Source organism: Primulina tabacum, chromosome 2, assembly GCF_025594145.1.
Source record: "Primulina tabacum isolate GXHZ01 chromosome 2, ASM2559414v2, whole genome shotgun sequence".
Taxonomy (NCBI): domain Eukaryota; kingdom Viridiplantae; phylum Streptophyta; class Magnoliopsida; order Lamiales; family Gesneriaceae; genus Primulina; species Primulina tabacum.
The window spans coordinates 1748068-1762092 of NC_134551.1; the positions used below are offsets into that span (position 1 = coordinate 1748068).

Genomic DNA, 14025 nt, shown 5'->3' on the forward strand with positions numbered 1-14025 from the left:
CCTCGACTATTTATGAAGGCCAGGGCTCCGCACCCTGGTTATCTATTAAGTCCAAGGACCCGTACCCTGGCCCAAGGACCCGTACCCTGGCTCGAGGCTCCGTACCTCGACCATTTATGAAGGCCAGGGCTCCGTACCCTGGTTATCTATTAAGTCCAGGGACTCGTACCCTGGCCCAGGGACCCGCACCCTGGTTATCTTTTAAGTCCAGGGGCCCGTACCCTAGCTCGGAGACCCGTACCCCGGTCATATATTAAGTCCAGGGATCCGTACCCTGGCCCGAGGACTCGTACCCCGGTCATCTATTAAGTCCAGGGATCCGTACCCTGGCCCGGGGACCCGTACCTCGGTCATCTTTTAAGTCCAGGGATCCGTACCCTGGCTCGGGGCTCCGTACCTCGACCATTTATGAAGGTCAGGGCTCCGCACCCTGTTATCTATCAAGTCCAGGGACCCGTACCCTGGCCCAGGGACCCGCACCCTGGTCATCTATTATGTCCAGGGATCCGTACCCTGTCCCGGGGACCCGTACCTCGGTCATCTTTTAAGTCCAGGGATCCGTACCCTGGCTCAGGGCTCCGCACCTCGACCATTCCTAAGTCCGGGAGATATGAGGCCCCGGCAATCTATTTTAAAGCCCGGGAGACATGAGACCCCGGCATCTTATCTCAAGTCCATAAGACACGAGACTCCGGCATTTCATCCAATCTCTAGGATACATGAATCCCCCGATGCTTTTACAGACAAACTAAATATTTTCCATGATCGGGCACACAAGACTAATCGGGACAGTGAGTATGACTCTAGCCCGACTATTTAAGGAGGGAGTGATGATACCCTCGGGATAGCCCGGGTTGTGCCCGAATCATGGACGATTCATGTGCCCGGGGCATGGACGACCCAGGATACTGGATGGATGGCCAGAATCAGGACAAGTCGGCGGGAAGGGTTCATCAGGAGCCGGGCTGGTGAATGCCCGGGACGTTTCCTCCCCGGGCCACCGGACGCCCGGGCTCTCGTTCAAGCTCCCGGGAACTTTCTACCCGGGCCACCTTGATAAGAGCACCGCACTCGAGTATACTAGCAGAATAAGATGTGGGCGACTGTCCCATCTCTGACACCAGGCCGATGGGTTGACAAAATCAGATGGGCTGGATGTGACCAGTATGAGATTTGACATGTCAGAATATAGGGTGTGCTCAGCCGTCCTACTATAATCAGTAGGTAGCACGGAGAACGAGGTCATCATTACTTCTCCTACTATAAATATCAGGTTCTCTCTTTACATTTATATTCATTCATTCACACCAATATCACAACCATCACTTGGTTACATTGGTTCTTGGCTTGAATCATTCACTGACTTAAGCATCGGAGTGGCCACGCCTGACACCCCTCCGGCGCCCATTCACGTGGTTACCTTCTTGAGTGCAGAAAATCCTCTCCGCCCGGGAAAGAAGCTTCTGGTTCAGATATCTACATTGCTCTTATTTCCTTCATCATTTTGATAACAGATCCGGTTGAGCACCCGACATTGCTCTTATTCGCGCGGATCGCATCAGCTATAATACCTCTGGCATAAAGGAGTACATGCACCGCGGTGGCTTCAAACGAAATATGCCCTTCTTGCAAGAAACGGTTATCATGGAAGGAGTAGCTCATTTCCTCAACCAGGAAAAACCAGAGGAAACCAATGAACATATTTACAGGTTCATCAACAAATTTTGACTGGTTTTTCTTGTACACCTTATTGCAACCTCCCCCACATCACCCTTACATTAGTTTCTCTCGTCTTCATAGGTCAGGATTAAGCATTGTTGAGCACCAGAGGAGTCGATCTCATGTCATCTAACAATAATTCTATTGATACTAAATACAAAGGATGACCATGTGCTGATGTATACATGTCGAAATATATCATATATTCATAAATGAGTATATTGTATGTTATCAACCTCAAGCACAGCTGAAGTCACGTTCCTATATATTTTAGTACGACATATTTAATTGATACGCAAATTGTTATTCCGGATGTAACATATGTTGGAATTATTTTGCGGGCTCACATAATTTAATTAATTGTACATGGACAAACTATCTAATAAAAGATCCAATAAATTGATCTAATTAATTATGGGTTTTCTAATGTATTAAATATATTGATATGATCCACATTATGTGTAGAAACCCAGCCCAATTAGGTCTTCTATGATGGGTTGAAGACTGCTAATGTTATATAAGGTTATGGTCCCCAAGGCACAGAGAACATAACATAGAATATATACGGCGCACATATTCTAGATCTCTCTCCTTCTCCCATCAAAGACATGAATAAGGTGGTCGATTCTCTGTTGCCTTTGAAGATCTATAACTCTGACGTTATTTCAATCAATGAAGTCCGGTACGTGTTTACTGTATTTATATTTTCTGATAATTCGACATGAATTCTTGACGTATTGTGATATATGGATTTTATCACCTTATTTAGAGATTTATTTTATTCAATCTCCAACAACATAGACTCAACCAAACTCATGGTTTGACTCCGTGACCGTGATATTCAGTTTTTATATAATTAGTTTGTATTTTTTTCCTCGAATATGACGAATATACAAAACCAAAATATGAATTAATTGTACATGGACAAACTATCTAATAAAAGATCCAATTCAACAAATGGGACGCAATGAATCACATGTTGCGGTAGCCGCAAAGAAACAACAATAGATTATTTTGAATGATTTATTTTAATCTGAATGGACTGTATTTTTTCCCTCTAGAAGAAGATCTTTTTATTAAACAATAGAAAAACAAATATGCGAGAATGAGACTATGCCAAAACGGTACCTCTGAGATTTTTTTTTAGTCTGAGTAGGAGAATTTGTTACGATTAAGTCTCAAACCCCGAGGTTACGTTCTAAATTTATAACCTTGGTTTCCGATGATTTATCAGTAAAGCACGAGAATATTTGTTTAATTAATAAGTACAAAAAATCTTCCAAACACGCGCTATTTGAGGATGTGCGTAAATAAGGTCACCCTCTCCGATCTAGCGATCTGAATGGAATATCTGATTTTAAATTTTTAACCAAATTATTTATTTCAAGCTAATTGATCCAAATTTATTTGAAAGAGTGAGGAGGAAATTCCCTCTATACCCATAATACCCTACAAGTTTACAACGTTCATTTCTGACTAATTGCTAATTTCGATAATTTTTTTATTACTTTTTAATTTCAAGAGTTGGAAATTTAATGCACATGGGAAATAAACCCTGAAATTCAATTGTTCGACACTAGCCATGAGAAAAAAAAAATCATAAATAACTATAATTTATTATTTAATATCACCGTCAGCAATTAATGCAAAACATTCTTTCCAATAGTACATCTATTGTGATACGATCTCACGAATCTTTATCTATGAGACTGGTCAACCCTACCAATATTCACAATAAAAAATATTACTCTTAGCATAAAATATAATATTTTTTCATGGATGACCCAAATAAAATATCTGTCTCACAAAATACGACCCATGAGACCGTCTCATACAAGTTTTTGACACCATTATTAATGGTCTTATCTAAATTTAATTTGAAATTAGATATAATCGAATTAATTTAACCGTTTAAGGTATTATCGATGTAGAGTAGCTCTATTGTGAGACGGTCTCACGAATCTTTATCTGTGAGACGAGTCAACCCTACCGATACTCACAATAAAAAGTAATATTCTTAGCATAAAAAGTAATACTTTTTCACAGATGACCCAAATAAGATATCAATTTCACAAAATACGACGTGTGAGATTGTCTCACATAAATTTTTGTCATCAATGTATTTGGCTTAATGCAGCATAAACTTAAGAAAGTATTTATATTGTCAACAATAATTTATGAATAGATACTCAAACAAAGGTATATATTTCAACTGTCCGTTATTATATTATATTTAGAAAATATTTGTCCTGACTTCTAAACTCTTTCAAAAAACTTTTGGCTGTTTATGACTAAATTTTAAAAATTTGAGCCATCCTTCTTTTTTAATTAAATCTTATTTTTATTATATCCAAAATATATCTTCAAAATTCAATAACATAGATAATAAAATATGTCAGAAAATATATACTTGCATAAATTTTCTAATTATTATGTCCCCTTTTTTTGTACTCACGAGTTTTTAAAACCCAACCTATGAATAAATCAACGTAACATGCATGATTTGTAATTTTAGACATATATTTTAAAATGCGATTTTAGTAAATTTTATATCAAATTAATAAAAATAATACAATTATTAATATTTCCAACCACATAAACGCCCCCACCAATCTCACTCGAATGACCTAATTTCCATGTCCAAAAGTCCGAAAAGAATGGATTTTCACAACTCCAAACTCCTCCCTCTCTTGGCCCTTCTTCTTCTCACACTATTCACACTCCAATCACACCCCAATGTTTCTAAAAATTACTCAGAGACCTCAACAGAATTTCATATTTGCACACACGCCCATGTCGCCGATTCATCATGCCGGGACACATTGTACCCCGACCTCTGCGTCTCCACCGTCGCGTCCTTCCCGGAAAACCGCCGGAAATCTATGCCCGAAATCATCTCCGCCACCATAAACGTCACCATGACGGAGATCAGAGAATCCGCCTCCAACTGCAGTAGCATCCGCCGAAAACTCGGGAGAAAGCTCCAGCCACTGGACCTACGAGCTCTCGACGACTGCCTGGAGCTCTTCTCCGACTCAATCACCGAGCTTAGAAAAGTCCTCTCCGACTTATCCGCCAGCAACTCATCCACCACAAAGTACTACGACGACTTGCTGACGCTCCTCAGCGGCGCGATGACGAATCAGGCTACCTGCCTCGACGGTTTCGCGTTCAGTAAGAACAACACGCGGAAACTCATAGAAGGTAGGGTGAGAAGAATATCAAAGCACTTCAGCAACTGCCTCGCCATGACAAAAAATCTGAAGAAAAGCGAGACAAAGAAGAAGAAATCCCCTCGCTCCCTATCCCAGCATGAGTTCCCGGAGTACGGCGGAATAAGCAACGGATTCCCAACATGGCTTACCAGGAAAGACAGGAGATTGCTGCAGACGGCGGCAAATCAAACGAAGGCCGACTTGGTGGTTGCTAAAGACGGCAGCGGCAACTTCACCACCATTAACGATGCGTTAAACGCAGCGCCGAACAGAAGTACAACGAGGTTCGTGATTTACATAAAGACCGGAGCGTATTTCGAGTACATTGATCTGGGCAGCTCGAAGACGATGATAATGCTGCTGGGAGATGGAATCGGAAACACATCGATAAAGGGGAATCGAAGCGTGGTGGATGGATGGACTACCTTCAGGTCTGCTACCGTCGGTGAGTTCTTTCTCTTCAATAATATAATATCTTTTATATTTAATTTATTGATTAATTTTTTTATCATAATATAAATTAACCAACATATTTTTTTATATTTAAATTAATTTTAAGGTCTTGTTTTAGTTTATAATCTTAAAAATTATGAGTTGAAATTAATGTGTATATTGTTAATTTTTTATTAAATTTTTTAAAACTAAATAAAAAAAATAGAAAAAGATCTAGTGCTGGTAACACAAAACAAATGAAATATAAATAAAATATAGCCGGTAATACAATTATAGACTCACGTCTTACTTGAAATATTCCTTATCTTTAACTGGGTGGACCTAGTTTCGTTCATTCATGTCTTCCATGGTCAACGTCTACTCAAAAAATGACGTAACTCGTCATTTCTTTTTTATATATAAAACAAAATTAAACTAGGAAAAAAAATTTGCATTTAAAACTTTAAATTAAGATTTTCCGTGCTGCACATGTGAATTATGGATATTAAAATATAAATAGGTCACTTCTGAGTCGGTCTCACAGTTCTTTTTTCGTGAGACGAGTCAAATCTACTTATATTTACAATAAAAATAATATTTTTTTTGATCGATGGAAGTAGATTATACATCTCATAGAATGACTGTCATGTGAGATTTTTGTGTTAATTAGGACGAAATTTTGTCATGCTAATTACATGGTCAAGATAGATGGGACGTACTTCACCCGACGCTTAATTAGTTGCGATTTAGACGTGTAAAAGGTTTCCCAAACTTGTTAAATTTATACTCTTTTGATATCTGAGTTTGATTTCTCCTCCGAATTTGGTAGTTTTCTAAACATGATAATTTAACATCATAGATCGAATTTTTTTTTGTAAATTGCAAATAAGATGTACCAAAACATTATTGACCTCAAATTATAGTGTGTGAAAAATTATATTAAAGATTTGAAAGTAACAAATATTTAATGAAACATAAGTTGGATGTAGATTATTTAAAATTTAAATCTGTAGTTTTATTGAGAAATTGTTTCTGAATAATTCATTTTAATTGACGACCTTTTCTTTTGAGATATGATTGTCGAGATCCAGTTTCCCACGTGCTTCGCCTATCAAATAATAATATATCGTAGTAATCTAAAGTAGGACCTTCAAAGCGTGTTTTTGGACAGTGACGGCTTGTCGTGACAAGGTTTGTTTCTCTAATGTCGTCTTTTTTAAAAAAAAAAAAATTTGTTATTATTTGTTGATACGTCTTCGTGTTGTCTTTTTGTGACGGATGCATGATGAGAATGATGGAGAGTTGTTCACACTTGTGTCAATGTAGGGAGGGCAAATTCTTAATTACTGTGCTAATTAATTATTTGTGTGAGCGAACTGATTTAATATATCATCGAAGCAGTTAAAAAATAACATTATTTAATGGATAGGGTCGGATAGGACATCCGTGTCACAAAATTAAACTACGATCTCATGATATTTTTGTGAAATCTTTTTAAAAAAACTTAATGGTTTTAAAAATGAAATATAAATAACCTAAAAATGAAATATAAATATGGTGAATCTGTAGTGATTTAAATGTATAGTGAATCAATCAATTAATCAGAACATGAATTTTAAGTATCTAACTTGTTATAGTTTTAATCATTGTATAATATTCAAATTATTTCAATATCCAAATAATCGATACAAATGCAACCTTGTATTAGTTAATGAAGATATTACATTGAGTTCAAGAGTTTTAGAGCCCATGCATGAGGCCGAATAGACTTTGAGATTGATCTATTACAAGGTCCAAAGTTGCGGCTGCAGCGGATTTGCTCCCTGTTTTGTCACAGTTCAGAACCTACCTTGGCAGGCCCTGGAAATTGTATTCCAGGACTGTCTATATGTTCGCGAAAATGGAAAGCGTAGTGGATCCTGCAGGCTGGTTGCGATGGGATCAGAATTCTTCGGTGAGTTTGCTATATTATGGAGAATATCAGAATCGGGGGCCGGGGTCGAATACGAGTGCTAGAGTGACATGGCCAGGTTACCACATTATTACCAATGCGACTGAGGCGGCTCAGTTTGCTCCCGATAATTTTATTCAGGCGACTCAGTGGTTGCCGGCTACCGGCATTCCGTTCAATCCAAATCTAACGGTGAGTTGAGTTTTACCGCTGGTGTTGGATTCCCGGTGAGGTGATCGTAGAATCATTGTGTGTTGAGGTTGGGTAACACGAAATGCCGTTATCCTCCTCATTTAATGAAGTGGCTGTTGGATTTTATTATAAACTTTTGATTTTGTTTTTAATATATTCTGTAATTATTTCAGTATTTTTATTAAATATTTTAATTTGATCAAATTTATGAATTCTTTGAAGACTTTACAAATATCCTTATCTCTAAAAACATTTTTTAAAAAAAATATTTCAAATCAAAACAAGACATTTAATTTTAGTAAAAACAACGAATATTTTCATTGTTGTCCTCAATATGCCTTCGTGTAATTTTGGTCCGTTGAATTGTCAAAATTGAATCTCATTCCGTGTGTCTATTTATTTTGATCATTTGTTCTCTCAATTTTAATACTTTTCCATATAAGGTGTTACTAAACACGTGAAAAAAACTAAAAAATGACCAAAAAATCAAATATAACTACACACAACTTAAATTTTAACAATATATATTAGAACTTCGTAAGGAAAAAAATATAAATGACCAAATTTGCGATTTTTTTCTTAAAAAACAATTACATCATTTTATGTTGGCAGCTCGGGATGTCTCCAGGTTTGCCAAGGCACTGGCTAGAAGAGTTGGCCTCGGTTGCCGTTCAATTTATATTGATATACCAATCCAAAGGGATGATCATCATTTAATGTTAATGAATAGCATATCGACTATGTTTATTATCGAATTAATGGTTCACACAAGCATGTTAACCATATTTTAATTCATTAAAGCTTGTTAACACAGCATGTATAATTAAACACATGGATATAAGGTTTTTGATGAATAATATGAATATCATTGCATTTATTTAATTCTATTATCATTATGAACAGATTCACTTGACTTTCGGAATTATTTTAATTGATTACTACCAACTTTTCACACTTAGTTACAATTATCATCAAGTTTTTATGAAGTTAAGTAATTTTAAGATCATCTTCAGCCTATCGCTAAAATTGTTTCTTTATTGATGAGAAATCCAACACATTGTTCTTCATTTTGGCCAGAAATTTTAAAAAATCTTAAATTATTTTATTTCAATTATACTTACTTTGTATGTAGTTAAATCTTCTCTTTAATGCTTACTATTTTTTTATCTCTTGACATGATCATTTGAACTACCTGCATCTCTACACCGCATGTTTAATTTTGAAAAACACTCATTGACGAAAAGTTATAAAAACATCGAATGCAATATATAATTTCATATCCTAATTGTTCGACTCAAATGATCCGATCCGATCCGATGCAAGTGAATTTCTTGATGAAAGTACACATGCATGGGCTACTTTTGACGCTTTTTGAGTAATTCACAGAACTCAAATATGCGACTTCCCAGACCCTTCCCCATGCTCGTTATCAAACCCTTTAACCGACGACAAGTTAGTTCTTATTCATTTTCAGTTCATATTATATATATATTAAGATAAAATAAATAAATTTTAAAAGTTATAATATATTATATATGCTAAGATACGGTTGCTATACTATACATACATAGACATATACATATATAGTTTCACAGAAATTGAAATTTATAATGTGCATCGTAATGTTATTACTTAATAGATATTACCTATTAATTATATATCACTTAATTATTTTTAGGCAAAAAATTGTGTGAGACAGTATCACGGGTCGTATTTTGTGAGACGAGTCTCTTGTTTGGGTCATCAATGAAAAAGTATTACTTTTTTATGCTTAAGTGTATTATTTTTTATTGTGAATATCGGTAGAGTTGACTCAGTCGCACATATAAAGATTTGTGAGACCGTCTCACAAGAGAGACCTACTCTTATTTTTATTTTATACAATTAATGTTTTATTTAATAAAAAGTAATAACTATCTACAAATATAAACCTTCCTCTCATCGTAATTAGAGTATGCGTATAACATTTGTTGTAGTACGTTAACGGGTGTAAAAGGAAAAGAAAATTTATTACGATGTAACATCTACTGTCCAATCCAAGGAAACAATGCCACTTCACGTGATAGGTCATGTTCATTCTTACCGTTGCCCAAGTAACCCCAAATCCAATTAATAAATATCCTCGCATCCTTGCAAAATGTTGAAGGAATTCTTTCTTAACTCTGATTTAAGGTATTTTATGTTTTTAAATATTGAATATTAACATAAGAGATAATTAAAAAAAACTCTAAAATTATATAATTTAACATCTATTACAGTGATACTAATATCAAAATGGAAACAAAATTAATATGTTTGAATAATTCTTTTTCACCCTTCTTTAAAAAAAAATATATTACTTTTCGACCCATAAACCAACGTTACCAACCCATTACGCTAGTAAGAGCAAGAGTCATATTTTTTCGCTTTATAAAAATATACTGGCTGGTTCCACTACGAGTGCTGACGGTTGGTTGGTTGGCACAAAATGGCTTCTTGTTTTCCCACTTTTTTCGTTACTTCGATTTTCTTGGGTGTTCTAGTTTGCTCTCTGCAATTTCTCTGCGATGCTTACTACCCTGTGAGGCAGTATCCTTTCAGTGGCCATCGTCACCCTCGCTATGCTTCTCACAATTACAGAGATGCTCTCACTAAATCTATCTTGTTTTTTGAGGGCCAGAGGTCGGGGAGACTCCCCTCTAACCAGAGAATCACCTGGAGAAAAAGCTCTGGCCTTTCGGATGGTGCTGCAATGCATGTATGTTTGCTGTTTTCTGTTTGTTTCTTCTTTTTTTTTATCATCTCAAACTGTGTAGATTTTCTTGAATATTTCATGTCCGAGGTGTGTTTTCTCTTATAATGGGTGCAAGATTCGTATTATGGCTGAAAGATGAAATATTTGAAGTGGGTTAGGTTTTGTTTCTATTTATTTTGCGTTGCAATGAAAAGATTTGAGGTTGGTTTGGGTTTAAATGTGAAATGCAGGTTGATTTGGTGGGAGGGTACTATGATGCAGGGGACAATGTGAAGTTCGGTTTCCCAATGGCCTTCACCACCACTATTCTTTCATGGAGTGTGATCGAGTTTGGTGGGCTTATGAAAGGAGAGCTGCAGAATGCCAAAGAAGCCATCCGCTGGGCCACAGATTATCTCCTCAAAGCCACAGCTCATCCAGGCATCATTTATGTTCAGGTTTCTTTCTCTTCCTTCTCAACATTCTACATCTTTTGTTAGAAAAATGGGGGAAAAGTGGATCGAAAACTAAATAAATGGTGGGGGTGAAATGGGATTCTTGATTCTGTACATTGAAATACTTTTTTTGCAGGTTGGAGATGCAGGGAAAGATCATGCTTGCTGGGAGAGGCCAGAGGATATGGACACTCCAAGAAGTGTTTTTAAGATAGACAAAAACACTCCAGGCACGGAGGTTGCCGCTGAAACAGCCGCAGCTCTTGCAGCTGCTTCCTTAGTTTTCCGAAAAAGTGACCCCAACTATTCAAGGATTCTTGCCAGAAGGGCAATGGGGGTATAAAATGTTCAGAAATTTTGAATATGTTCTCTATAGTTAAAGGTTTGAATCTGATCCGCTGTTCTTACCTTTGGTTTATACTAGGTGTTTGAATTTGCTGATAAATACAGAGGTGTCTACAGTAATGGCCTGAGACAATTTGTGTGTCCCTACTACTGTGATTTTTCTGGGTACCAGGTAAAATGAAAAATCTTTAGTTTCTTCATAATTGACCATTTTGGCTCGTGGCCCGGACTAATCCTCGGTCGAGTCTGAATGGGTCTATTGATGGGTAAGCAATCTTCCTATCCCGCAGCGTATCTCTTCTGGGTTGAGGGGAACCAACCAAGCAAGAAGCTCTTTGGCACTAGAGCCCATAGTAAATAATTCCTTTCCTTTTCTTAATGTGAGTTGAAAATGATAAAAGTGAACTTTTTTTTTATCTATTTGAATGGACTGAAGGATGAGCTACTATGGGGTGCTGCTTGGTTGCATAAAGCTACCAGAAATCCAAATTATCTGAGCTACATTCAAGCCAATGGGCAGACCCTTGGAGCTGATGAATCCGATAGCACATTTGGGTGGGACAACAAACATGTTGGAGCCAGAATTCTTCTTTCTAAGGTCTTCCTTGAACATTCACCTTTTTCTACCAATAATTTCTTTATTACCATTCATTTTACATAATCGTTTGATTTGATTATTCTTATGCCTATGTTGCGCAATTTCCAGGCATTTCTTGTCCAAAACTTTCAACCTCTGCATGATTACAAAAGCCATGCAGATAACTTCATTTGCTCCGTTTTTCCAGGGACCCCTTATTCCACTTCTCAGTACACCCCAGGTTCATTTTCTTATTAAAAAAAACCCACCATTTTCTTGAATCGTCCTTGATTAAATCGGTGGTGATTAATGAAATACTTCATGTTTGCTAGGTGGTCTTCTGTTCAAGATGAGCGATGGTAACATGCAGTATGTAACATCCACATCTTTTCTACTTGTGACCTATGCTAAATACCTGACATCTGCTCAAAAAGTGGTGAATTGTGGTGGAACCATTATCTCACCAAATAAACTCAGAGCTTTGGCCAAGAAACAGGTTGTGAAATTTGTCCTAACACCAAATATATTACAATTTACAACACTACTTCAAATCATTGGTAAAAGCTTCTGTTCAGATCCATGTTCTTACATTCTTGACATGTTGACTTTATGCAGGTGGACTACTTACTAGGAGACAACCCTTTGAAAATGTCCTATATGGTGGGCTACGGTCCGAGGTATCCTCTAAGGATTCACCACAGGGGATCCTCTCTCCCTTCCATCAGTGCACACCCAACGAAAATCCAATGCTCATCCGGGTTCAGCGTCATGAGTTCCCAGTCCCCAAACCCGAATATCTTGGTAGGAGCAGTCGTGGGCGGCCCAGATCAAAACGACAGGTTCCCAGATCAACGGTCAGATTACGAGCAATCCGAACCCGCTACTTACATCAACGCACCATTAGTTGGTGCCTTGGCTTATCTTGCACACTCATATGGTCAGATATGAGGATTAAAGAAAGCATCCAAATTCACTAGTCTCACATTTACTAGGCATGTGGGGTTCCATTTTACTACTTTATTATAATTATCATGTTATGAATCACTACTAATTGTAATATTCTAGTGTTTATTTCTATCAAAAGTTGTTCGTTTATGTTGAAAGTTTGCTGTGAGGAATGAATGCGACATTCGTGCCCGAAACGGCGCATTGTCTGACGGGCACGGAAGGCGATATAATTTATATACTTGTTTTGCTTGCATTGGTGACTGAGCTGCTTTTGGGTATGTTTTGTTCTGCATTTTCTTGCTTTGGGAATTGTCATTAAAAATTGAGAAATTTAACACTTGGAACTCTTTCATAAATGTAACTCTAAAATCGAATATTGAGATTATATTTTGACTTTATTTGAGATGATGGTTTTGGCTCGCTTTTATCTTTGCTACTTCACAACCTATAATATGGATAAAATTTGGCCTTTAAATCCCCACCAAAATTATCTCCATAAAACACAGTATATACTCTTGTGATCAAGATTCGGAAACGCAACAAAAATTTAATTATTTTGAACCATTTGTGTCGCAATTCAGTTCCACTTTATTATCGCTCAATCCCTACATGTAATGAAATTTATGGAAAAAAGTCCCACTTTTGGTACATAAATAATTTTGTACGCCATGAAATTTACGGAAGAAAGTCACCCATTTTTTTGGTATATAATAATATCCGGGAGTTTCGCCACACCAAATTGGTAATTATGTTTCCACTTTTAGAAAAGCTACAAAGCATCAGGCTTTTTGTATCTATCGCTATAGCAATAGCAATAAAATTTATCATCCAAGTCCTCATATAATCATGGCGTATATTTTGGACCATTTTTGCTTTTTTCTCGAAACATAGTACGCCTACGAAATAAAAAAAAAATATGGCTCCTAATCTCCTGCTTCATCGTTTATTTCAAAATGGTTTTTAAAAGACAAAATTATTCTTATTAATTTGGTGTCTTTTGGTCTATATTCCTAAATAAATTTGAATAAAAAAATGACATCATTTTGATTAAAAACACCTGAGGCTTGATTATGCATATTTGACCATGACAAAAAGTTGTGTGAGACGGTCTCACGGGTCGTATTTTGTGCGACAGATCTCTTATTTGAGTCTTTCATGAAAAAATATTATTTTTTATGTTAAATTACTTTTTATTTGTGATCCGTCTCACGGATAAAAATTCGTGAGATCGTTTCACAAAAGACTATTATTTGACCAGAGATATTAGCCCTATAAAATTTTAAGGAAAACCAATTTTAAGATCCAATAAAGTAAAATAGTGTCTCAAATTAAAATAAAACAGGTCTGACCGTTGGCCGGGGGCCCAACATTTGACCGTTGATAAAGAATTTGGCGAGTAAATGATACCGATACAATACGGCACGTGATGTGTGTCACGTGGTCCAAAAAGCTGGACGGTGTCACTTGTCAGTGGCTTG

General features: G+C 36.7%; 2 protein-coding genes across 2 annotated transcripts; both read left to right on the plus strand.

Moving 5' to 3' along the window:
• Nucleotides 1-4312: 4312 nt before the first annotated feature.
• LOC142523791 (pectinesterase 2-like) lies at nt 4313-5468 on the plus strand. The gene has a single exon (XM_075627523.1). It carries the CDS (start codon nt 4356-4358, stop codon nt 5451-5453), a length of 1098 nt encoding a protein of 365 aa, XP_075483638.1. The 5' UTR covers nt 4313-4355; the 3' UTR covers nt 5454-5468.
• Nucleotides 5469-9916: 4448 nt separating this feature from the next.
• LOC142523784 (endoglucanase 17-like) lies at nt 9917-12825 on the plus strand. Its single transcript, XM_075627517.1, has 8 exons — nt 9917-10246; nt 10474-10680; nt 10814-11014; nt 11102-11194; nt 11459-11620; nt 11729-11840; nt 11932-12095; nt 12215-12825. Exons 1-8 carry the CDS (start codon nt 9977-9979, stop codon nt 12545-12547), a joined length of 1542 nt encoding a protein of 513 aa, XP_075483632.1. The 5' UTR covers nt 9917-9976; the 3' UTR covers nt 12548-12825.
• The last annotated feature ends 1200 nt before the right edge of the window (nt 12826-14025 follow it).